Raw genomic sequence first — 27,503 nt, 5'->3', positions numbered from 1 at the left:
GAGGCCAGTGTTGTATTGATTAATGAGTCGAGAGAGAGAGACAGATGGAGCGAGAGGTTTAGGAGGAAGCGTTATGATATCCGTGAATAGATATGCAAACTGTGGTTGTCAGCAGAAATTCACACACATACACACAGCAGGTGATGTCACTGTGTAGATGTAGGTCAAATGTGGCTGAGGTTGTCTTGCACTGTATATTCTACTTCTGTATTTTTAATAATCAAGCTAAACACAAACACAGTTTGTTTTTCAATCATGACTTTACAGCTGATTTCAATTGCTTTTATACTGATCTACTGGTATTTTCTATCCCTTGACCTTAAGCATAACCATTTTTACATTTTATTATTTAGTTATTAAAATGTTATATTTAGTATCACTGTAAAAAGTGGCAACCTGCTATGGTTTACTTAAAGAGGTATTTCTGCCTGATTTAACTCATAAAAATGAATTTTGTTCCTATAAATTAATGTATTTAGGTTGATCCATTGATGTTAAATAATATCTGTGACTTGAATATAACTAGTCAATTTAGATGATACTGATGTGTTTATTGAGCTGTTTTCCTCACAAAGACTGTTGACTGCTGATTTCTGTTTTTTTGTTATCCCCATGTGCACATTTACGTTTAATCACCAAAACGCACACGTTTATATAACAAAACACATTAACATTAATAAAAACTTCCCACAGGACAAACATATTGCTCAATTATTGCTCCACAGCACATATAAAAACAGACACAAAAGAGTCAATTGTTATGATATAGAGCTATAAAATTATTGTGGATTGCAGCTTAGATCATTTGTGAGAATGTAGAAACATCTGAAAAAGCTGGAGACTTGAGCAAAAGCCTGTTTAATAGCTGTCTAGGAGAAACAGCTGACATTATATTTATGCATTTTTCTTTCCTTTGGATGTCATTATATTTATGACATTTATGTTACACTGCATCAACTCTTAATTCTAATCTGAAATGTCTCTGTGTGACAGACGTGTTCACAGAGTTTTCCCTGCGCTGGACGAGCTCTGAGAAATGCGTTTCTGTCTCATGGACCGTATCCAGCAAAAGACAAGATCCACCTCGCTCGGATCATCAGGTGACATGCATTTTGTAGCCACTTTATTTAAAGTTTTATTCAAGATTTACATTTTATCAGTATACATGCTACTGTTCCAGAAATTGTATTCAGAAGTGACACTTTAAATTGAGAATAATAAAGACATTTATATTTATAATGTAAAAAAGTAAAGAAATGATGTTATTTTTAACTTTCTGTTCATCAAAGAATTCTGAAAAAAGTGTTTCTACTAAAATCTGAAGCTGTTTTCAACATTAATTAATTGATTAGAAATGTTTCTTGAGCAGCAAATCAGCATATTAGAGTGATTTCTGAAGGATCATGTGACACTGAAGACTGGAGTAATGATGCTGAAAATTCAGCTTTGATCACAGGAATAAATGACAAATTAATATATATTCAAATACAAAACAGTTATTTTAATTTATAATAATATTTCACCGTTTTACTGTATTTTTGATCAAATACATGCCGTCTTGTTGAGCAGAAGAGACTTCTTTAAAAAACATTAAACAATCCTAAACTTTTGAACAGTAGTGGGAATTGATTCCATGACTTTGGCGTTGCGTCATGCTGTCCCAGTTGAGTTTTTATCAGACATCTTGTACTGTGGTTGTGTGATTTAACTTGTGTGAAGTTTTACAATCATGTTCATCAAATGCAGGATCAATGTAAAAGAGGGTAAAAGAGTGTTTGAGGGTCATAGTGTGTGTGTGGACGGTTCGGCTGAATCATCAGCTGTCGATTATCGCTCTGACGGATGGCTGCTGTCCAAACTTCACTCTGACTGGATAAAAACGTCCCGTCAGAAGGTGGAGTGTGAACGTGTGACATGCTTTTAAAGAACGCAGTGAGAACTAGATGAAGATAATGGAAATGAGCTTGATTTGAAAATGCAAATCAGTGTGATAATGTTGCACAGCATATCATATTAAAGCAATGAGAGTGTTACAGTGATTTTAATCGAGGTCAACATGAAATCTAAAAATGTGTTTTGCATGTTTTTATTTTTAACCCCCTTCATCCACTTCTCATAGTGACTGCCTTTCATGATCCAATCAATTCCTGCCTTTTATGTGGAAATACTGTACTTCACATTACAGAAGTAAAATGAGATGCAAACACTGTTTTATGTTGATTTTAAAGGATTAGTTCACTTCAGGATTCAAATTTCCTGATGTCATCCAAGATGTTTTTGTCTTTCTTTCTTCAGACAAAAGGAAATTAGTGTTTTTGAGGAAAACATTCCAGGATTTTTCACCATATAGTGGACTTCACTGGGGTTCAACGGGTTGAAGGTCCAAATGTCAGTTTCAGTGCAGCTTCAAAGAGCTCTACATGATCCCAGACGAGGAATAATAGTCTTATCTAGAGTAACCATCAGTCATTTTCTAAAAAAAATAAAAATTATATACTTTTTAACCACAAATGCTTGTCTTGCACTGCTCTGCGATGCTTTCCAACATGATTATATAATGCGTGGCGCATCACAGAGCAGTGCAAGACGAGCATTTATGGTTAAAAAGTTAAAAAGTATATACATATTTATGTGTGTTTTTTTTTTTGTTTTTTTTTTAAAATAACCAATCGTTTCGGTAGATAAGACACTTATTCATTACTCGAGTCTTCAGTGTCACATGATCCTTCAGAAATCATTCTAATGCTGATTTGCTGCTCAAGAAACATTTCTGATTATTATCAATGTTGAAAACAGTTGTGCTGCTTGTGAAACTTTCTTTTGTGGATGAACAGAAAGTTCAAAAGAACAGCATATATTTGAAATAGAATCTATTATAACATTATAAATGTCACTTTAGATCAATTTAATGTGTCATTGCTGAATTAAAGTATTAATTTGGTCACTACCAAAAGTATGGTAGAGGGCGAGAGTAACGCGTGTGTGTCCGTACAGGAGGAGTTATGTTGGAGTGGAGCTGGTCCAGTGGCTCCTGGAACAGTGTGTGTCGGTTCAGTGCCGGTTAATGGCGTCTCGTGTCTGGCAGGTGCTTCTGGAGCTGGGAATACTGCACTCAGGTAACACACCAGTGCTATAGCCTATTTTAGGATTTGATAATATTTTGAATTATATTTTATTTCATTTTTGTCATTTTTATTTGTTTATTTGGTCCCACTTTATATTATGTCTCTTTGACATTTAATATTTTTTATGTACTAACATTTAAATTAATCATTTGAAACAATGCATTTAGAGAACCCCATTTTTATGAACACATAGAATTTCCTGTATGCATGGAATGCATTGCATTATAATTACTGTATCCCTAATACTGTAAAGTGTGAAGAATCAACTTTGATATAAAATTGAGCTGTTCGGTCATGATGTAAATTTGTGGGCCAACCCAGAAGGCTAATTCGCCATGGGTTCCCACTGGAATTTATAATGGGTTTTTAGGGAACCATTTCAGAAACTCCACTGGGAAAATTGTAATTCTCTAGGACCATGAACTTGAACAGCTCTATATCAACCACACACGCATCACATCATACGCTGAGAAAAACAATTTTCACTTTTGATTTTCACAGAAATATAACAATTAATTACAAAAAATGGCAAGTAACACATACTCCAATAATAGTTCTATTTACAATTTCAGAAGTCATTTTTTCAGTGCATGTGTACCGTGTGTCTGTCTTCCCTTCAGTGGACCAGCGGCTGGTCTTTGAAGACTCAAACACGTACTATCAGTTCTCGTTTGAGGAGTGTGACGCTCAGGGCTGTGAATTTCGCAATGAGGAGGAATGGCAGAATGGTGTCCGTCTTCTGCTGCAGCTCGTGCCCTACGTCCAGTTCAGGGTCGTCAGCCCGTAAGTACAAACAACATGCATGCTAACTCTGTCTTGGTTAATGTGCTCAGTCAGTCAGTATATGTACAGAATGCTAGTCATGTTCATTTTGACATATGCACTGTATAATGTGTGCAGCATGTAAACTTTCTATATGCACAGAAATCCAGGATGAGCCACTAAATTTGGCAGAATGTGCAATATTCAGCTAGAGCACACTAATATATATATATATATATATATATATATATATATATATATATATATATATATATATATATATATATATATATATATATATATAAAGTAGAATGTTGTATCACAGTTTGACATTATTTAAAGAAATAGTATGCAGTATATACTGTGCAGTGCACTAGTCTCCATGATTGTCCTTCATGTGTCCGTCTGTTTGATTTGGATGCAGCAGTTCTCTTGACCTTTTGATTTGGTTTTTCCCTGTTAATCCTGTTCAACCACAAATTCTCCTCAGGAAGCAGGAAACATAATGAGTGTGTGTTTGTTTTGTGTGTGTGTATATAGGCTTAGGTATATGAGCTTTAGATGTGTATTTCTTTCTTTTTCTTTGCTAATCATGTTATTTATTTGATGTTGTTAAAGTTAGACACTTCTGTTCAGAAGTGTTGGGTCAGTAAGATTTTTTTTTAGAAAACTTTCTTATTATTATCAATGTTGAAAACAGTTGTTGCTTATTATTTTTAAAGACGTTTTACTCCTTTTTTGGTATTTTTATATACTCATATTCAGCAGTGATGCATCAACTTGATCAAAAGTGACAGTTCAGACATTTATGTTATAAAATGTTTATGTTTCAAATAAATGCTGTTCTTTTGTTCTTTTAATCCTGAAAAAACTATATCAGGGTATATACATTGATAATAATCAGAAATGTTTCTTGAGCAGCAAATCAGCATATAAGAATGATTTCTGAAGGATCATGTGACACTGAAGACTGGAGTAATATTTCTTAAAGGGATAGTTCACCCGAAAATGAAAATTCTGTCAAACCCGTAAGACTTTCGTTTATCTTCGGACCACAAATGAAGATATTTTTGATGAAATCTGAGAGATTTTCTGTCCCTGACAGCTACCACTTTGACACTTCAAAAAGTTCATAAAGAGATCGTAAAACAAATCCGTATGAATTGAGCGGTTTAGTCCAAATTCTCTGAAGAGACTCGATTGCTTTATATGATGAACAGACTGAATTTAGACTTTTATTCACATATAAACATTGATTAGTGAACATAAACAGAACCAAACCTGCTTGACACGCGAGAACAAACCTCATTGGTTCTTGCGGAAGCTCAAATGTGATGCGTAACACGGAAGCTCAAATGTGATGCGTAACACGAGAATGAACCTCATTGGTTCTTGCGGAAGCTCAAATGTGATGCGTAACACGAGAAAGAACCTCATTGGTTCTTGCGGAAGCTCAAATGTGATGCGTAACACGAGAATGAACCTCATTGGTTCTTGCGGAAGCTCAAATGTGATGCGTAACACGAGAATGAACCTCATTGGTTCTTGCGGAAGCTCAAATGTGATGCGTAACACGAGAATGAACCTCATTGGTTCTTGCGGAAGCTCAAATGTGATGCGTAACACGAGAATGAACCTCATTGGTTCTTGCGGAAGCTCAAATGTGATGCGTAACACGAGAATGAACCTCATTGGTTCTTGCGGAAGCTCAAATGTGATGCGTAACACGAGAATGAACCTCATTGGTTCTTGCGGAAGCTCAAAAGTGATGCGTAACACGAGAATGAACCTCATTGGTTCTTGCGGAAGCTCAAAAGTGATGCGTAACACGAGAATGAACCTCATTGGTTCTTGCGGAAGCTCAAATGTGATGCGTAACACGAGAATGAACCTCATTGGTTCTTGCGGAAGCTCAAATGTGATGCGTAACACGAGAATGAACCTCATTGGTTCTTGCGGAAGCTCAAATGTGATGCGTAACACGAGAATGAACCTCATTGGTTCTTGCGGAAGCTCAAATGTGATGCGTAACACGAGAATGAACCTCATTGGTTCTTGCGGAAGCTCAAAAGTGATGCGTAACACGAGAATGAACCTCGTTGGTTCTTGCGGAAGCTCAAATGTGATGCGTAACACGAGAATGAACCTCGTTGGTTCTTGCGGAAGCTCAAATGTGATGCGTAACACGAGAATGAACCTCATTGGTTCTTGCGGAAGCTCAAATGTGATGCGTAACACGAGAATGAACCTCATTGGTTCTTGCGGAAGCTCAAATGTGATGCGTAGGCTGTCTAGGGAATGAAAGATTTCAGATTTCATCAAAAAGATCTTCACTTGTGTTTTGAAGATGAATAAAAATCTTACGGGTTTGAAACGACATGAGGGCGAGTAAAAAGCGGCATTTTTGGGTGAGCTATCCCTGTATTTTTCAAATGCAGCCTTGGTGGGCATAAGAGACTTCTTTAAATAAAACTTTTACCGACCCCAAACCTTTGAATGCTATTGTATCTCTGTATAGTACTATCACAAAAGGGTTTCCACATAGGTAATTATTTTAAGAGGTATAAGTGGAAGCTAACTGTTCCCCACATCCAAAATCCCAGTTTAGCTTCAGGACTCGAGGCTTTTGACATCAAACACAAAAGATATGGCTCTTTTTAAAAGAAGATAAGCTTACATTCAACATTGTTTTTCCCTGTTGTCCACGACCTGATCAGAACAGACCCGCGGCATTTATTGGATCACTGAGTCAACCTCAATTCGATTGAACTAAGCTACGTGTAGATTAAAGCGTTTGATTGGCTTAAACATGTCTTTGCTAAAGATGATAGGATTGAGAACGTGTCCGTCCTATAATACTTTCAAGTGTGTCTGCGGTGAGATTTAATTCAGCCAGGCTGTTTTGTTAGCAGTGAAGGGCGAGCTTGATATCGCAGAGAGATGTGAACTGCAAGATTAAATTTGAACAGACAGCTGATGTCATTTTCAGGAAGGTGAACATGGGATGGCGTCCCGTGTCCACGGCAGCATTTTTGTTCCTCCCTGACAGAATTGGAAGTGACACAGCTTGGCCTCGGTGACACCAGACGCCGGGCTGTTCGATCCCGTTCGGCTTCACAGAGCCGCGCTTCGACCCCAATCAACCAGAATCTCTTTGCCTCTGCGTTTCTCATCACACCGCATGCGGCCGAGAGTGTATTAAACCAGAAATGAGATCCTCACGCACAAGCCAACCAAATGAGATCAAATGAAAAACTCATGCAAGTTTACTGATATTACCGCACTGCAATACCCCGCGCCGTTTCTGAATCTACAGCCTCACGGCAAGAGAAATTCTAGTTTACTCGAGTTCTGACTGAGCAGTCTGTGATGAGATTAAATTCTGGATATTGCAGAATAATACTAAAAAAAATAAATTAAATGAATAGAAAACACGTCTTTTTATTGCGCTGTCGCTGGCTGCACGAAAATAACAAACAGACAGACCTGTGCAGTTTGATTCGTCAACGAATGAGCATTGTTTTAATGAATCATAAAAAAGACTCAAGTAATCGATTTGGATCGGTCTAATGCAGGGGTGTCAAACTCACTTTAGGTTGAAAAAATCGAACCATGTGCAGGCCGAATTACCATTTTTAAACCTGAAATTTAGCCTACATTAATATTAACCAAACTACAAATTAATCCACAAGAAAACTAGAAAAACACAGTTTTTACAGTGATTATTATGATTTTTCATGGCTGATTTCAGTTTTTACAAGCAAATTGGCTGATTCCGATACCGGTTGCCCATTTTATTCTTTGTTGAAGCCAATTCATTCATTTGCTCTATAAGAGACAAACTGGCCTTAAGCAAAAAAATATCTGTAGCCATTTGAAATTAGAGGCATTTTAATCATGATGCAAACAAAGTTGCTACACACATGTAGCATGAGTTATTTTTTATTTTACATTAGATAGTTTAATGCAAAAACAGAATGCTCTGACTTTTGTTTTGTGAAATAATGCTATAATTATGCTATAAGACACACCTGCACAAAAAAACAGCAGATGGATTGAATGAAATGCAATTACGCTCTCTGACTGTAGGGGGCGCTTATGGAACGGCAGCAATATAGCATTTCCTTGTTTACTGCTGTATCAGCGCTGCGCTAATAACACACTACTTTATACAGAGGTAAAAGAAAATGTTGTTCTGTACACAGTTATTCTGTTCTCTTCATAGATACATTCATCTTAAAGGGTTAGTTCACCCAAAAATGAAAATAATGTCATTTATTACCTCATGTCGTTCCACACCCGTAAGACCTTCGTTCATCTTCAGAACACAAATTAAGATATTTTTGATGAAATCTGATGGCCTCTATTGAGAGAAAAGCCATTGAAACTCTCAAGATCCATAAAGGCACTAAAAACATATTTGAATCAGTTCATGTGAGTTCAGTGGCTCAATAAAATATTATAAAGTGATACTTTTTGTGCGACAAAAAAAAACAAAATAACGACTTTTCAACAATATCTAGACATGGGCCAATTTCAAAACACTGCTTCATGAAGCTTCTGAGGTTTATGAATCTTTTGTTTCGAATCAGTGATTCTGATCTCCTATCAAACGGCTAAACTGCTGAAATCACGTGACTTTGGCGCTCTGATTCAATGATTCGGTTCGTAAAGTGTTTTGAAATCGGCCCATATAGATATTGTTGAAAAGTCGTACTTTAGTTTTTTTGGTGCACACAAATATTCTCGTCGCTTTATAATAATAATATTGAGCCACTGAACTCACATGAACTGATTTAAATATGTTTTTAGTACCTTTATGAATCTTGAGAGAGGAAATGTCATTGCTCCCTATGCAGACCTCACTGAGCCATCGGATTTCATCAACAATATCTTAATTTGTGTTCTGAAGATAAACGAAGGTCTTATGAGGGTGAGTAATAAATGACAGAATTTTCATTTTTGGAGGAACTAACCCTTTAACCCCATACCCCCATTTCAATATTTACATTTTTCTTCCTATATTTTTACAGAATTCGTAATTGTAATATTCCCACACAGATGACATTTTGGATAGTAGTTTGTGTATAGAGATTGGCCAAAATAAAGCTTAAAACTGTTCCGATTTATGGCCTATTTTCTATTATTGTTCAAATATCCCGCCAGATTGGACATCGTCATGGTCTGAATTCGGCTGTATGTTTGACACCCCTGATCTAATGAATTAAGATGTGAACTTGGCAAGCATATGCAAAGAATAAGATTGACAATAAAGGCCACATTTGGTGTTAATTATTATCAAAATTAAAGAAAAAAACTAAAGTGGTGTGCACTGAAAAAAAAATGGGTGTAGAAACAATTTTCATTCAGAAAATGCTATTAAATTTCACAATTAATTACAAAGAAACTGAAAATAACACTTTGAATTAACGTGAAATGTTGAAGTGGAAAGACTGAAATGGTATTTTCTTAAAACTTGCTCCAATTATGTTTATTTACAGCTTTGAAAAATCGTTTTTTTATAGTGTAGCTGCAGTATTTACCAGCTGACTAGACTGGTTAGGCCTAGTTATGGGAGGAATAATTCTGTTGAAACAATTCAGTTAATAAACACTGTTGACACTGTAGTGTATTTTGGCACTTGTGACCTTTATTATTTCAGATGCAACATGTAAAAAAGATGGTCAAACCTTTGTTTCCGCTGTAGTTTTCGTGTGGTTTCGTGTGGCTATGTGCTTTGTGCGGATGTGATTGTGGTTCCTGTTGATTTGTGTTGTGCTGGTCGTGACTGTCTCTTCAGCTGAATCAAAAAACCCCTGGAGCTACAGGAAGGACAGCTTTTAGCCAAGATTGTTTGGATACTGCCACGCTTTCAGCCACCTACACACACACACCTCGTGCTGCACGGCTCATTTGCATGTTATTTGAATTTTATCTTCAGCTCTGGTGAAACTAGTAATGGTTCTGTGAGCTGAATGAGCGTGCGTTTGCGTACAGTATGTGTGTGTGTTGTGTCTACATTTGCCTGCCTGTGTGCATTTGTGTGTGTCTGTGTTTGCATGCATGTGTGTGTGAACTGCACTCATTTAGAAGTCGCCGCCATTACGAATCACCCGTCGTGTCTCGTGAAGTAAAGACGGACGAGGAGGAGAGATGTATCGTGTGATGAAAGAGCGTCAGTCGTGTGATGAATGGACTGACAGTGGAGGAGAAGGAGGGAAGCTTTGGCCCACTTCTCAAACTCACTGGCCCAGTTATAGCTGTGATATGGAGGGATGTGCTGGAGGTTTCCGCTCCACGACTGCTTTGTCCCAGATTATAGCAATTCTGCTCATGTTGTGGTTTATACATGCACAATCTGCTCTAAAAATAATAAGATAACTTTCTAAATCCCCAATGAACCATATGGTTGCATAAACACAATTTAGTGAAAAATAAAGGCTTTTAAAAGCGCACAAAAAACATTTTGAAAATTTTTTAGGTGCTTTAAAGAACCTCAAACAATGATCTGAAGAACATATAATGAAAAATCAATAATTCATTTCCTTTAATTATTAAAGAACCATAAAGTAACTCAGGAGACTTATGCAGGCAAAAAATATTTTTACTTTTAAGATGGACAAAGAACTTTGGTTACATTTTTTTTTTAAGGTTACATTAGTAATACTAATTAACTACAGCAATATAAATTAACTACATGTACTTATAGAGTTACGGTTAGGGTTTGTTGGATTTATATGATTTAATTTTGTACATCGGTTCCACATGAATCAATTAAGTTAAACAAACATAATTTGTTCATGTAACTTCAACACCATGGAATGAATTCATTTTAAGTGACCCAATTAAGTAGTGTCAAAGTGAGTTTTATATGGTTCCCTGACATGATTCAGGCATTCAATTTCATATATTTTAGTGTCACACAACTAAATTATAAGACTGTACTAGCTAGTTAACAAACTCATTAGCATCTTAAATGCTAAGCATTAAAGGGGTGGTTGATTATTATTTCTTTTTTTTTAAGTGTTGTTGACATGCCGTCATTTTACTCCGGACTGCTTCACAAACGAGGGTCAATTCAATGAAAAAAGATGAACATGACGGCTCATGCTAGTGGATTGAATCAGCTCCACAGCAACTACATCAATTTATCCACTAACCATTCAGAAACGTCTAAAAGTTGTAACTTCTTCCTGAGTCTCTCCATCAGTGTCGACTCCGGTTTGAACAATGTAAGGCTGAACACCGTTACTGACGATCCTCATTTTGGCTGCGTGAGATTCTTCAGCTTTGTTGTTGTTGAGCTGTTAAAGCTCCACCCTCTTCTGGAAAGGGGGCGGGGAGCAGCAGCTCATTTGCATTTAAAGGGACACACACAAAAATGGTGTGTTTTTGCTCACACCCAAATATGGGCAAATTTGACAAGCTATAATAAATTATCTGTGGGGGATTTTGATCTGAAACTTCACAGAGACACCAGAGACTTATATTACATCTTCTGAAAGAAGCATTATAGGTCCCCTGTAAATTCTCCTTCAACAAAGCAGTAATGAAATTTGCTGTATCAGTTCACAGCCTAGGCAAATGCTCCATTTCAAAGCAATTTGAGCAAGCAGCAAAAAATTATTTTTTTCAGTAAGGTTTTAGTTATTTGTAATTATGCATAATTTACTGTAATTACTATAGTAAGTACTTGTAGTAACTATATGTCACCTTAAAATCAAGTTTTACCAGAACTTTTTTACTTTCTAGTTCTTTAGGAAAATCAAAACAATGATCTGCAGAACATATAATGAAAAATCAAGAACTTTTTTTTTAATTATTAAAGAATAATATAGTAACTCAAGAACCCTAGAAATGTTTTTATTTTTAAAAGTGTAAGTGTTGGACCTAAAAATGCCTTATTTTTGCCTACATTTTGTCCAACAGACCTTATATGCATTTTTAACGTAATATACCACATGCCATAAGCACAGTTTGAGCTTCATGTGTGTTTTGGAGCGTCATGTGTAATGCAGTGCACCACCAGCAGGAGGCAGTAGAGAGCAGATAGGGCTTGAGATTGTATATCTGTGTGTGAGTGTGTTGGAATGGCATACGCCCATAACTGGCATACTATTTTTTCAGTATGTAATATATAAACTGTGCACAGTATGTGCAATTTCTGTTGGCATGGAATACCATAGACATAACCTATACAACATTTGCCAAAAAGTACAGTATGCAACCAAAGCACACTGCATGAGTTGCTGCATCTCACAATGCATTGCTCTTGACTTGACCTTCCATTTCCAAAGTGGCAAATAAAGCAAAATAAACCACTTAAAAAAAAAAACCCATATGTTTCCTGATTTATTATATGATTATATCACCAAAAATGTAGACATTTTTACACAAAAGTGGATTAAAATATGAAATTGCTTGTTTTTATTTCTGACACAATAATGGGATGCACTATCTGAATTTACATGCACAATATAATATTCACCATGGAAAGCTTGTTTATATTGCACAGTATACAGTACACTAGTATTCATAGGTATTTTTAAAGTTGTAAACAAAGATTGTTGGAGAAAATACTATTACAGTCTTTCTACTTTAAATTTTCTTATTTATTTCAATATGTTAATTGCCATAGTGTAATTAATTGTGAATTTTACTAGCAGTTTCTGAGTATACATTTTTTTCAGTGTAGTACACTAGTATTCGTGTCCTAAATGGTGCCTTAATCCCTTGACGTCTTTCTCCACGTCCACAGTTTGTTGAGAGAATGCCGCTTAGCCTGTCATTAGGAATCCATATCAGTGCATAACTGCCACAGTTGAGCATCGAGGGCACTTCTGAAACCTGGGACACACATCAAGTGCACCATTTGGGACGGGGCCTATTTTGAACATGACATCTGCTATCTTGTCTTACAGAACATCACTGTCGTAGAGGTCAGCTCTCATGAGACAGTCGTGCATTGTCACTTCAGAGGTGTTTTATCAAGTGTGTGCGTTCTTTTGCAGACCCGAGGAAGACCCCGACAGAAAGCGTGATATCTGCAGTGAGATACTCCAGATGAAGGCTCTGGAGAGACTCACGTCTACGGTAAGTGTGCATGTGTTTGCTGACCCATGTGCCAGATCCCTGACTCCATGTCTTCAGTCCCCTGGTGTGTGTAAATATCCACTCCAGCCTGAAAGAATCTCATCCATCACACGGAGACTCGTCTGACAGCAGCGGACAGAGAAACCATCCATTTAACTAACCGCTCGCTCTCCAACAAACACCTGCGTAGTCCTGCCACGGGCCACATCGCTGTTGGGCAACACTGACTTTTTACATTATTCAGATCTACCGGAAAACCTGGAAATCTAGATTTTAGAATTTTGGAAAAATCATGGAATTTAACAAAATATTAAGTTGTAATTTAAAAAATAAATAAATAAATAAAGAAAAATATAGTAAGATGTAAAAAAAAAAAAAGTAATATATATATATATATATATATATATATATATATATATATATATATATATATATACACACATATATTATACATATATCTTCATAACTAGCTGAAAATAACTAGAAAAATAGTCATTAAACTGTAAAAAATTATAGTACTTTACATAGTTTTTACATTTATTTTTTTTACACAAAAATATTTTTATTTTCCTAAATATAAAAATAAATATATTGTTTTACTTAAAACATACTTAAAATATAAATATATTGTTTTTATAAATAATATTATATGTTTTTTATTGTGTTTTTTTTTCTAGTTAATTATGAAGACATATTTTAATATATATTTATTTATATTTATATAATATATATATATATATATATATATATATATATTTTTTTTTTTTTTTTTTTTTATTAATAGAGAAAAAATTCTTTATGACTAGTTACAATTTATTTTATTTATAGAAAAATATTTTTATTTTTTCTGGAAAATAAAATATATAAAAAAAAAATATATATATATATATATATATATATATATATATATATATATGCATTTGCATTTCTTTTGCATTATTGTGTGCGAAAGTGTTTGACCCAGTTTACACAAAATATATATGTGCCTGTTTTTAATTCAGAATGATTTGAAAATTTCCAATTATAAAATGCAAATATGTTTTCAATCATTTTGTACGTCACTAAATTAAATACACTGGTAACTATAAACATCATGATGAATTTCCCATGATACACTCCAAAATAACAGATTTTCACCTTTAATAAGCTATATTATTTTCTGATGAAAAAATCTGGATAAAAACTCTAGAAGCAGCTATGCTGATATAAAATCAACATTATATCAAATGAGATATTAAAAAAAAATACCTTCTTGTAGGTGATGTGATCAGTTAAAGAGTTAATTTCCTCTCTAAATGTTGAATTAATCTCAAAACGGAGGCGAATCTACACAGCTGTCCTCCGGTATCCCATGAGTCCCTGCTGTCTGAGCCGGTCTGCTTTGGGATCGGGATCCTGGAGTGAATTCCCAGCTCTTCTGCCTGAGCTTTTGTATTTTTAACAGCCGTGGATGTGCTCTAGAGATCTTCACACAGGCAGATTGTCTGCATTCTGTTTTGGCTGCGGGTGAAGATGAGCTCATTTGCGTGTAGAATAAAGTAAAGACGCTGTACTCTTGTGCTTTAACTGGATTACATTCAGAAAAGATGTGTTTTTACTACAGGTGCAGAATGAACTTGCTGCTGCTCTCGCAAGAAAAGCCAAGAAATCAAGTAAGACACTTTTATATATTCATAGGATCATATCTTACTGTTTTTGTCCACTTTGTCAAGTTTTTTGCATCCATGATTAATAGTTTTTAATGACCATTTTCCACAATCTCTCTGTTCTTTACAATTAAACTGCCTGTTTTTTTCTTGTTGTACCTTAAAATCATCCTGTATTATGATTGGTTAATGTGTTAGCATATGAAACGAGTGTTCATTTGCTCTGTGCTTCAGTGACAGTCGCTGCTAAACATCTGTTTGTGTGTAAAAGTGATGTTCATGTTTATTCAGGTGTTTGTCATTTTTAAAACAAGCTGTTTTTGAAACATGCTAATTCATGCTAGCAACATGTTAAAGTATGCTTTCAGCACATTAAATCATGTTAGTGACATGCTAATTAATGCTAGAAATATGTTAAAACATGCTAGTAGCATGTTAAATAATGCTAGAAACATGTTAATTCATTTTAGCGGCACGTTAAAGTATGATAGCATAATGCTAAATCATGTTAGCAACATGTTAATATATGGTAGCAGAATGTTAATGTTAGCAAAATGTTAAGTAATGCTAGAAATGTGTTAAAACATGCTAGCAGAATGCTAGAAACATGTTTCATACTAGCAGCATGCTCAAAAATGCTACAAACATGTTAATTCATGCTAGCAACATGTTAAAATATGCTAGCACCATGATAAATCGTGTTAGCAGCATGCTAATTCATGTTAGAAATGTGTGTAAAAACATGCTAGCAGCATGCTTAATAATGTTACAAACATGTTAATTCACTTTAACAACATTAAAGTATGCTACAAGCATGTTAAATCGTGTTAACAACATGTTAAAATATGGTAGCAGAATGCTAAATCATGTTAGCAAAATGTTTAGTAATGTTAGAAATTGGTTAAAACATACTAGCAGAATGTTAGAAACATGTTAATTAATGCTAGCAACATGGCTAAATTAAGTATGCTAACAGCAAGCTAAATCATGTTATCATGTTAATCATGATGATGCTATAAATGTGTTAAAACATGCTAGCAGGACGTTAAATAATGCTGGAAACATGTTAAAATATGATAGCAGCATGCTAAATAATGCAAGAAATATGTTAATTCATGCTAGCAACATTAAAGTATGCTACAAGCATGTTAAATCGTGTTACCAACATGTTAAAGTATGTTTGCAGCATTCTAAATCATGTTAGCAACATGTTAAGTCTAGCAGAATGCTAGAAACGCGTTAATTAATGCTGGCAGAATTCTAAATAATGTTAGAAACATGTTAATTAATGCTATAAACATGTTAAAATATGATAGCAGCATGCTAAATAATGCAAGAAATATGTTAATTCATGCTAGCAACATGTTAAAGAATGCTAGCAACATTATAAATCATGCTAGCAACATTTTAAAAGATGATAGCAGAATGTTAAATCATGTTGTCAACATGCTAATTAATGTTAGAAATGTGTTAAAACATGCTAGCAACATGGTAAAGTATGTTAACAGCAGGCTAAATCATGTTAGCTACATGATGCTAGATATATGTTAAAACATGCTAGCATGCTGTTAGCATGTGTTAACACATTTTTTAACATTAATTATCATGTTGTTAAAAATATGCTAGCAGCATGCTAATTAGGAACATGCTAATTCATGTTAACAAAGTAAGATTTTACAGCTAGATTTGCATAATTGATCAGATGGTCAGTGTGTTGCAAATGTATTTGTGTCCTCACTGTTAACCATCTGTGTATTTGTACTGCTCTTACTGTAGTGTCAGAAGACGAAAGCTCGGAGACATCAGACAGTTCTCCACCAGAAGCCCCAAAACCCACTGAAGACAAAAGCAAGGTGAATGAAGCTGAAGAATTACATTAGTTTGTGTGGTTGCTATTTATTCAGCATGCTTCAGTTTAACATGCTAACATATATAATGCAACAGGCATTATATATGTTATATATGTAATATAATTACCTACATACATGGTACAGCATGCCAGAAGTCATAAATAAAAACAGATAAATGGACAGTGATGTTAATAATGTAATACATTTTCTCAATAAAATGTCTGTAAGGGATAGTGCATACAGGCATTGTCCCAAAATAAACCCTGATGTGAAGTAGCTATGCTAAATAATTAAAGAGACATTAAATATTGATTTGAGTTTAAATGATTGTATTATTTATTACATGTCACAGTTGTATAGGAAATTACAAAACTATTAGTCTGCAAAATCTAAATTAGTTCCACATGCTAATTCATGCTAGCAATATGCTAAAACATGCTAAGAGCAATGCTAATTCATGTCAGGAATGTTAAAACAATTCATTCAGCTAATTCATGCTAGTAACATGTTAAAATAGGTTAGCATGCTAAATCATGTTAGCAAAATGCTAATTAATGCCATCAATGTGTTAAAAGATGCTAGCAGCATGTCAAATCATGTTAACAACATGCTGATTCATGTTAAGAATGTGCTAAAACATGCTACCGGAATGCTAATTCATGTTAATAACATGTTAAAATATGTTAGCATGCTAAATCATGTTAGCGACATGCTAAATCATGTTAGCGACATGCTAATTAATGCCAACAATGTGCTAAAACATGTTACCAGAATGCTAATTCATGCTAGTAACTTTAAAATATGTTAACATGCTAAATCATGTTAGCAGCATGGTAATTAATGCCATCAATGTGTTAATGTTAAAAAGTGTTTACATGCTAAATCATATTAACAAACATGCTAATTCATGTTAGGAATGTGTTAAAACATGCTAACAGAATGTTAATTCATGCTAGTAACATGTTTAAATATGTTAACAAATACTAAATCATGTTAGCAGCATTCTATTTAATGCCATCAATGTGTTAAAACATGCTAGCAGCATGTCAAATCATGTTAACAACATTCTAATTCATGTTAAGAATGTGCTAAAACATAGTAGTGGAGTGCTAATTCATGTTAGTAACATGTTAAAATATGTTAGAATGCTAAATCATGTTAGCAAAATGCTAATTAATGCTAGCAATGTGTAAAACATGCTAGCAGAATGTTAATTCATGCTAGTAACATGTTAAAATGTGTCAGCATGGTAAATCATGTCAGCAAGCATGCCAATTAATGCCAGCAATGTGTTAATGTTAAAATGTGTTTACATGCTAAATCATGTTAGGAATGTGCTAAAACATGCTAGCAGAATGTTAATTCATGCTAGTACCATGTTAAAATATGTTAGCATGCTAAATCATGTTAGCAACATGCTAATTAATGCCAGGAATATGTTAAAATATGTTAGCAGAATGCTAATTCATGCTAGTAACGTTAAAATATGCTAGCATGCTAAAGCATGTTAGCAAGATCTATTTCATGTTAGCAACGTGTTAAAACATGTTACCAGCATGTTAAATTATGTCAGCAACTCATGCTAGGAATGTGTTAAAGCATGTTAACAATGCTAATTAATGCTAGTAATGTTAAAATATGTTAACATGCTAATTCATGTTAGCAATATGATAAAACATGCTAGCTGCATTCTAAATTATGCTAGAAACATGCTAGTTCATGTTAGGACTGCGCTAAAACATGTTAGTAGCATGTTAAATCATGCAACTTAAATGCAGCCTTGGTGAGCAGAGAGACTTCTTTCAAGAACATTAAAAAATCTGACCAGTTGTGTATTACCAAAAATAACCTGATATGAGATTCAAACAGTCACAGATTGGCGGTTTGTTGGTTCAGGGACAGCGAGAGCGTCTTAATCGTTTGTTTTCATAAGGTTATGTGCTCGTTTAGATGTTTGCTGCCATGTTTGAAGGGACATGAGATTACATGTGCAATCATGTTGTTTTCATAAAGCATGTGTGTGTGTGTGTGTGTGTGTGTGTGTGTGTGTGTGTGTGTGTGTGTGTGTGTGTGTGTGTGTGTGTGTGTGTGTGTGTGTGTAGCAGGAAGTGGTAGTCGAGGCCCCTCGGCATCTTCAAACATAGGAACCCTCTTACTCTAGATCTGAATGATTCATCGGTCTGATCTCAGTGGTAATACAGACTCAGAATAACACACTAATGGTCTTGTGTAACGTCTGATGTGTGTTGTTGTCCGAAAGGAAGTCCGTTCGTTGAGAGTGTAGTGGTCGGTTTGCATCACCATATCAATCTAATGAAGTTCTCAGGGAAGCACAGCATGTGTGTGTGTGTTTAGTGAAGCAGGGTAAGATCTGATTAGTTCTCCTCTGTGGTTACCATCAACCCAGAGCTTGGACGCTCATTAGCCCATAATTACAGTCAAGGTAATAACAGCTCTCTTTATCTTCCTCGTCTCCCTGACTGCTGTCTTTAGTATCGTCTGTCAGCTCTATAGATTCAATTGTAGTCTCAAACTCAATTTTTACATTTGCTGAAGACAATATGAGTCATGCTTTGCCATGCAAGTCTACTTGGTTTTCCTGACACCTTCAGGACAATGCAAGCTAAAGTATTATAATGCGATTCATGCGGTTTCTTATAGCATGAGATGAATGTTGTGGCTATTGTGTTGTATTAGTTTACACACAGATTTTATTGTTATGATTAGGGCTATATTAGAGATTATATAAAACACTTAGTTTACATATAATCTTTTAATTAATTCATAATTTCATTTTTTTAATAAATACATGTTTTCATGTTCTATTAGTTATTTACAGGGATCCACAAGGGTATAATTGTTTGTTATTATTAATGTTATATTAAGTATTATGTAAAAAAAAATATATTTTTAATAAATGTATTTAATTCTTTTATTTTTTTAAATTATTATTATTATTATTTTAAATAAATAATCAATAATGAATTCAATTAATCATTTTTAATAAAATCATGCATTAAATTATATTATCGTTTTTCTTTTAATAAGTCAATTTTATTTTCATGCAATATTGCAGGGTGTTCGTGTTTTCTTTTATTTTCTATTGTTGCATTAATTTTTACAGTTTATGCAAGGATATTATTGTTATTGTTATTTTATTTGAGAATATATATATAAAATTATTATTATTTTAGGTTTAAATGCAACAGAAACATAGATGAATGTTGTAGCTATTATATTGCTGTATTCATTTTGTACAGTTTATTTATCAGTTATTTTTTTACAATATTAGTATACAAAACAATTATAATTAGATTAAATAGTTTAATAATTTTTTTGAGTAATTTAATGCTTTTAAATGCATAATTTTTAACGTTTATCCAGTAATGCAATTAAATTTTTTTTTTTTAAATATTAGTTTTTTTTAATAAGTGGATATTATTTTCATGCAATATTGCAGGGTGTTCATGTTTTCTTTTCTTTTCTATTGTGGCATTAATATTTACAGTTTATGCAAGGATATTAATGTTATTATTATTTTATTTGAGAGTATTATTATAGAATATATATATATATATATATATATATATATATATATATATATATATATATATATATATATATATATATATATATATATATATTATTTTTGGTTTAAATGCAACAGAAACGTAGATGAATGTTATAGCTATTATATTGCTGTATTATTTTTTTACAGTTTATTTATTTTCAGTTTTTTTTTACAATATTAGTATACAAAGCAATTATAATTAGATCAAATAGTTTATATATATATATATATATATATATATATATATATATATATATATATATATATATATATATATATATATATATATATATATATATATATATTAGTATTAATTTAATGCTTTTAAATTTAAACGTTTGTCCAGTATTGCAATTTATTCAAGATATACTCTTGAGTTTTCATTTACACAGAAAAGTAAAGAAATTTAAGTCAGAAAACTTTAATGCAGATCAGAGTTGCTTTAATAACACAACTGCTAGTGCACTCAATTGCTAATAAATAGTATTTTAGGCTTCAGGTTTTGGGTTTATTTCAAATATGAGCACTAATAGTGCTGATTTACTTTAGCTAACACAACAAATTATCTTCGGTTAGATCTTAAACTTCCTCTTTGAAGTAGCTGCTCTCCCTAATTACTGTGTAGTATGATGCAGTGTGTGTTTGGTCACGTGATCTTTGTGAATGAATATTTCAGCTTCACTATTACCTCGGTGTAACTGGGCTAAAGAAGCACAGAGTTTATCATGACATATTCATGAGGACGAGCGCACCAGTTTTTTCCGTCTCTGTTGTTCTGAATGGCAGTGTGCCGTATTTTCTCAGTGTTTTTACAGTGGTGTGTCTGTTTTGCTTTCGTCCTGCCCGTGCCGGTCTGGGATGGTTTTGTGTGTCAGGGGTATTGTGGGACGGGGGTTTACCTCAGAGGAAACACGCTGTCGTTTCAGCCAATCCAAACACAGCGCTGAGTAAATAAACACAGGGGGCAGCCGGGCTCTGATGATAACTGACCCTCGCTCGCTATTCAATGCTGATGTGCTTCTGTCCTCGTGTGCCAGGGAAGCCTTTATCTGTGTGTGATAGTGCAGATGTGTGCTTTAGGATTAGAGTTTTAAAAAGACCATTGTTCATTCTCAGTACATCTGCTTTCACTAGTTAGTGGTAGTGTTATTTTTTAAAGGGTTAGTTCACCCAAAAATGAAATTTTGTAATTAATTTCTCACCCTCATGTCATTCCAAACCCATAAGATGTTCATCTTCAGAACACAAATTAAGATATTTCAATGAAATCTGAGTTATTTCTGTCCCTCCACTGATAGCCTACGCAACTGACACTTTAAAGCACCAGAAAGGCAGTAAAGACATCTTTAAAATAATCCATGTGACTCCAGTGGTTTAACCTTAGTTTTGTGAGGCGACACAAGTGCTTTGTTTGCACAAAAAAACATAATTTACCACATTATTTACAAAATATTAATCTCCAAAGCACATTCATGAGAGCATCACGACGCATACGTGTTGTCTCGGATTTCATCAAAATCTTCATTTGTGTTCTGAAGATGATCGAAGGTCTTACAGGTGTGAGGGTGAGTAATTAATGACACGATTTTCATTTTTGGGTGAACTAACCCTTTAAGACTATTATAGTATATATTCATTTTAAATGATCTTTTCTCTATTTTTGGTTTTTAGTTTTTTCATTTTATTTTAAATTTTAGTAATTTTGTGCTTTTGTCACTTTTAATATTTTTTTTTAAATATTTTTATTTATTTTATTTCAGTTTAGTTTTTAGAATTTTAGTACTTCAGCTTGAAATTATTTGGTAACACTTTATGATAAGGTTCAATTCGTTAACATGATATTAGTTAACTTGAACTAACAAGAAAAATAATTTTAAAGCATTTAATCATCTTAATTTCAACACTTACTAATACATTATTAAAATCAAAGATGTATCCGTTCAAATTATTTAACGAACCTGAGCTAACATGAACTAACAAAGAACAGTTGTATTTTTATTAACTAACTTACATTAACTAACTTACACTTTATTAATTAACTAACAAAGATTAATAAATACTGTAATAAATGTATTGTTCATTGTTAGTTAATGTTAGTTAAAGGTGCAGTGTGTAAATTTTATATTTTCATCTAGTGGTGAGGTTGTGAATTGCAATATAGTGAAGCTACGGTAGCCGACACAGGACAAAGATGTCGTCGTCTGAGACAGAAGAGAGTAGCCAGTCAAGCAAATGCGCTCTGTAGAGCAGTTTGAACATTTAGGGCTTCTGTAGAAACATGGCGGCGCAAAATGGCGACTTAATATGTAAGGGGACCCGCGGTGTATGTAGATAGAAATGGCTCATTCTAAGGTAATAAAAACATAACGCTTCATTATGTAAGGTCTTTATACACCACTGAAAAGAGTTTTGTTTTGTCAATAGATCATCCTAAAATTTACATACTGCACCTTTAATGCATTAACTAACATTAACTAATGGAATGTTATTGTAAAGTGTTACTAATATTTCAGTTATTTGACAAGGCAACATTTCTAATTTACTCTTTCCCCACCATTGACGGAATATTAATTCATTTATGACATAATGCTTTCCGGCAATCCATGTTGTTAATGTTATATGGTAGGGGGCGCTATTATGCATCTTCTGAAACAGTACAGAATCTCCGGATCAAAACACAGGCAAAGAAGCAGCAGAAACAAGCGATAGAAGCATTGATTATGCACATCGATCATCAAACATTAAACAGCATATAAATCAAAACTGCCAAACGTTACCAAATGAAATGTTGAACCCATAAAGAGATAAGGACTGTGAAGCTTTGGGGTGTTGATGGACTCAATCTACTCCATCTATGTTTTGATCTTCTTTCTGAATCCGATCCGGACAAAAAAGTGATTACTCAATTTCAAGTGTTGATAAAAAACGAATGCATGAATCTAGCATAAAACATGTTTTTTTTGTTTGTTTGTTTAAAGTCCAGTGAACCGGAAGTTGCAACCCACTTTACTTGTGAAAGGGACCATTGAATAGATTTTGATTAAAGATTACCACAACAAACAAACTTTTTCTGTGTATTAAACTTCTGAATGATGTCAAACCTAGTGGAAATGAATTTAAATACAATGTACCACATCACTCAAAGTGTCTCTCTCTGAGGTGTAGATGCCTTCATTCCTCTTTCCCCGCCTCTTTATGGGCGGAGCCCCACAGACACGCCCCTCTCTCTCTTTCAAACACACACTGACATGAGTTTAGAGTTTCTTACAGAGGAAACTCACGCAGATGTTTAGTCCCACAGTCAGAATGAAGGAGAGGATGGATCACTGCACTTCTGCTCCTCTGGTTCACACACAGTAATTCCCGCCGTCATTAAACCCACGTGTCTGGGCTTTATCTGGAAGCGTGGCTGCTGTGCGTGATGTCGTGGGGTTGTGGATTAAAGTATCTGTTTTCTTTGCCTCCGGCTCTCCAGCAGGCGGGCGTCTGCGCTCTCCGAGCTCCAGAGGACTTCTCACGGTTGGACGTGGTCCAGCGGTTGGCCAAGGATGGGTATCGCTTCCTTCAGAACCAGAACTACCGGCTCCCGGACCGCTCCGCACAGGTAGGACAGCGCTCGCTCTTACCTGTGTCTGTTGGCATAGTAACAGCAGGTCAGGAGTGTAAACTCACCATATCAACCTGTTGAAGTGTTTTAAAAAAGTTCTTTTAGAGTCCCATTTTCTAAAGGTCATGAGTAATACGCTCTTGAAAATAAAGAGCCAAACAAGGTTTTATAAGCTGATGTCACAGGAGAACAATTTTGTTACATAAAGATATAGATTGCACGATAATTTACATATTTAAGTCTCTGATTTTAAATTTTTAGGATTTTGGCACTAACTCAGTAATAAGTAGTAAAATACAGAAGTTTTGCAAAATAAATATTTGAAATAATAATAACAATAATAATAAGGTAATTTTATTATTATTATTATTGCTATTATTATTATTATTATTTACACCAGTGTATTCATGCAAATTTAGCAAATAATTGCTATATATTTGCAATGATAATAATAATATGAATATGGCAGTTATATTATTATTATTTACACCATTGTATTCATGCAAATTTATATTGCAAAATAAAATAATTGCAATATAGTAATAATAATAATAATAATAATATGTACAATTATATTATTATAATACAGTTATATTGTTATTATTATTATTATTATTATGAATACATTGTATTCATACAAATTTATTTATTTGCAAAAATAATATAGAATATTTATTATTATTATTATTATTATTACTTTTTATTATTTACACCATTGTATTCATTAAAAATAAATAATTGCAATATATTTGCAATAATAATAATAATAATATGGAATATTTATTATTATTATTATTATTATTATTATTTACACCATTGCATTCATTAATTACTAATTATTCATATAAATAATTAATAATAATAACAACAATAATATGAATATGGTACAGTTATATTATTATTATTTATTATTATAACACCGATGTATTCATGCAAATTTATATTTCAAAATAAAAAAATCAATATATTTAATAATAATAATGCAAAATAAATTTCAATGAGAACAATGGTGTAAATGATAGTTATGTTATTATTATTATTATTTACACCATTGTTTTTATGCAAATTTATTTTGCTAAAATAAATAATTGCAATAATTTTTTATTTTTATTTTTTATTTCTAACTGTTAACTAACTATTTAATTCAGTATCTGTGAACGCACAGTGGTTCTGGTTAAAAAATATTACTCAAAGTGATTAGTATTCTCAAATAACGTCTAAAAAGAGCCAACAGCAAAACTTTTTACATCTCCAATCAGCAGTATAGCACCTCAAGAAGCCAAACAGTGATCAGTCCTTGAAGAAGCTGTGTTTTAGGAGTGTGTAGAGAATGAGATGGTTGTTGACTCTTCATGTGAGTATTTTACATGTCTGAGAGTCTTCAGTAAATCACAGCGTAACGTGAAGCTCACTCGTGGCATCGGCGTGGCTGGACTTGTCTGTGAGGATGGAGCTCAGTTTGTGATCTCTCTCTCTCTGTCTCTCTCTCTCTCTCTCTCTCTCTCTCTCTGAGCGTTTGGGGAGTCTAGAGAGACCTCGTTTCCCTCTGAAGTGATTAAACATTTCTCATGACTAATGCCTCTCATAAACTGTGCTCACTTCTGTGTGAATTACCCCTCAGGGCACTTCGACACCGTTTGCAGCTCATTTTCTGCTGTTTTTACATATGCATCAGGGTTGAGCATTCATCTTTTAGATTACCAAAAGATACGGCTTTGATTTGTCTGTCTGTGATGGGAGTTTAAGCTCAAGGCCTGGTTGCAAAAAACTCCTTGAGCTAAGAAAAGCCTTTATTTTTATATACAACTATTTGAAAACGTAACATTATGATTATAAATGATGAATTATTAACTTGAGGGGTTTTGTTGCAACTGGCTACAGATCTCAAAAGTATTTCTGACTAAATCCTTGGGTAAACGCCCACTTTTCATGATCCAATCAACTCCTGATGGATGAGATCAAGTCCCGCCCCTTTTATTTCCTTTTTCTCTCAGAAATGCATCATATTAAAGAAATAAAATGGATTGTAAATGCCATTTCGTGTTGAAAGTACAGACCAGAAGTTGTATTTATAAATGTTTTCCTTATTGATATAAGGTGTTGTTGATGGATGAACCCCTGTGGGGTTTAAACCTAAAGTATTTCAGGTCTTTAACCACTACTAGTCTAGGCCACACCAGCCCATGTTAATCAGTGCTCTGTCTGATCCAGTGTGGGACATCTGAGCCGTTCAGGACTGGTGCTCTGGTGTCACTAGCGGTCATAAATTACACTGCTGAAGGTGTGGCTGATCTCACTTCCTGTCATTGAGCCGTTCTTCCACAGTGTTGTACAGCTGCCATGATTACACTGTGTAGGACTATAGACGCCAGTTGAATGAATAAATCAAGCTGCATACAATGTAACAATACATAATAAATTGATCAGTTATTTTAAATGCAGTATTTTAATTACTGTTATTTTAGTATTATTTATATACTATTATAGTATGTATTAATATTTTGAATTAGCTTTTATATTTTTATATTTTCAGTTTCCATTTTAATTTAAATTTTAGTAATTTTATGTATTTTTATAAGTTTTAGATTTTTTTGTTTTCTTTAATATTTGTATTTAGCTTTAATGTATTTTTATTTTAGTTTTAGTAATTTTAGTACATCTGGAACTTAATCTGAAAATTTGATCTTTTTTCAGTTTAAGTTTCTTATTTTTTATTTTATTAGTTTCATTTTATCTTTATTTCACTTTACGCAATATATATATATATATATATATATATATATATATATATATATATATATATAATGTCTTTTTCATGCTTTTCTCATTTAACACAATAATGCATTATATATATATATATATATATATATATATATATATATAAAGTCATTGTGTTGTGTTAAATGAGAAAAAGCATGATATAGACATTACAAAAATAGCTTTAGAAAGAGATATTTTATTTGATACAACATAGAATTGATTACACATAAATTGTGTAATTATATAATATGTAATTATATAAAAATATATATACATTTAAAATTAAATTTTGTCAATAACTATTGACACACACACATATATGTATAAAATAGAAATTAAAAATTAATTTTGAATTAATAAATTAACTATATATTATATTATCTATTTCCTACTTTTCTCATTTAACATAATGACTTTAAAAAATAAAAAATTATATATATATATATATATATATATATATATATATATATATATATATATATATATATATATATATATATATATACACATAAAGTCATTATTGTGTTAAATGAGAAAAGCATGAAATAGACATTACAAAAAAATATAAAATTAATTTTGATTTATTAAAATAACTATTGACACACACATATTTATATATAAAATAAAAATTAAAAATGAATTATAGTCTTCCATTACACACATTGTCGGCAGCAAAAATGGCAAAAAGCATATTGACATAATCCAGCTCATGTTTAGGTTGGACAGAAGTGTTGCATTGTTTCTTTTCCCTGTTCATGAGTGTGTGTTTTTATCACTGATTCCAGAGAGGCCTTACATAAGCCAGGGTGATGTCTGGAGACACACAGGATGGCTGGATTACACATTCGTTCATACATCTTTTTCCTAAAAAGATCTTTATGCAGCTCTTGTAATGAAATCATTTCCAGAGTTATATAATGGGATTTCCTTTCCCGGATCCCATACAGAGACCAAGGGTTGTGCTGCGACTGGAGTTTGTGTGTGTGTGTGTGTCTGGAGTGTTTTGGTCCTGTTGCATTGTTTAGAGTAAAGATCGTGTTCTTTCGTTTTTACAGGAATATGGGAGTTTTCTGTGCAACTTTTTGGCAT

At 33.4% G+C, this 27,503-nt stretch overlaps 2 protein-coding genes across 2 annotated transcripts in view; both read left to right on the top strand.

The window, feature by feature from the left end:
• LOC137037142 (rap guanine nucleotide exchange factor 5) overlaps positions 1-18,456 on the top strand; it is a 32,377-nt gene extending 13,921 nt beyond the window's left edge. The window contains exons 3-9 of the mRNA XM_067410963.1: positions 994-1,100; positions 2,995-3,116; positions 3,746-3,908; positions 12,899-12,980; positions 14,584-14,632; positions 16,403-16,479; positions 18,427-18,456. Of these exons, the coding sequence (XP_067267064.1) occupies positions 994-1,100; positions 2,995-3,116; positions 3,746-3,908; positions 12,899-12,980; positions 14,584-14,632; positions 16,403-16,479; positions 18,427-18,456 (630 nt within the window). The remainder of the gene's footprint in view (positions 1-993; positions 1,101-2,994; positions 3,117-3,745; positions 3,909-12,898; positions 12,981-14,583; positions 14,633-16,402; positions 16,480-18,426) is intronic.
• Positions 18,457-23,323: 4,867 nt separating this feature from the next.
• rapgef5a (Rap guanine nucleotide exchange factor (GEF) 5a) overlaps positions 23,324-27,503 on the top strand; it is a 39,554-nt gene continuing 35,374 nt past the window's right edge. The window contains exon 1 of the mRNA XM_067411597.1: positions 23,324-23,651. Coding sequence (XP_067267698.1) covers positions 23,469-23,651 — 183 coding nt within the window. The 5' untranslated portion in view covers positions 23,324-23,468. The remainder of the gene's footprint in view (positions 23,652-27,503) is intronic.

Source organism: Chanodichthys erythropterus, chromosome 15 (assembly GCF_024489055.1).
Source record: "Chanodichthys erythropterus isolate Z2021 chromosome 15, ASM2448905v1, whole genome shotgun sequence".
Classification (NCBI taxonomy): Eukaryota; Metazoa; Chordata; class Actinopteri; order Cypriniformes; family Xenocyprididae; genus Chanodichthys; species Chanodichthys erythropterus.
The sequence above is the reverse complement of the archived record's forward strand: the minus strand, read 5'-3'. Positions and strand labels throughout refer to the sequence as shown.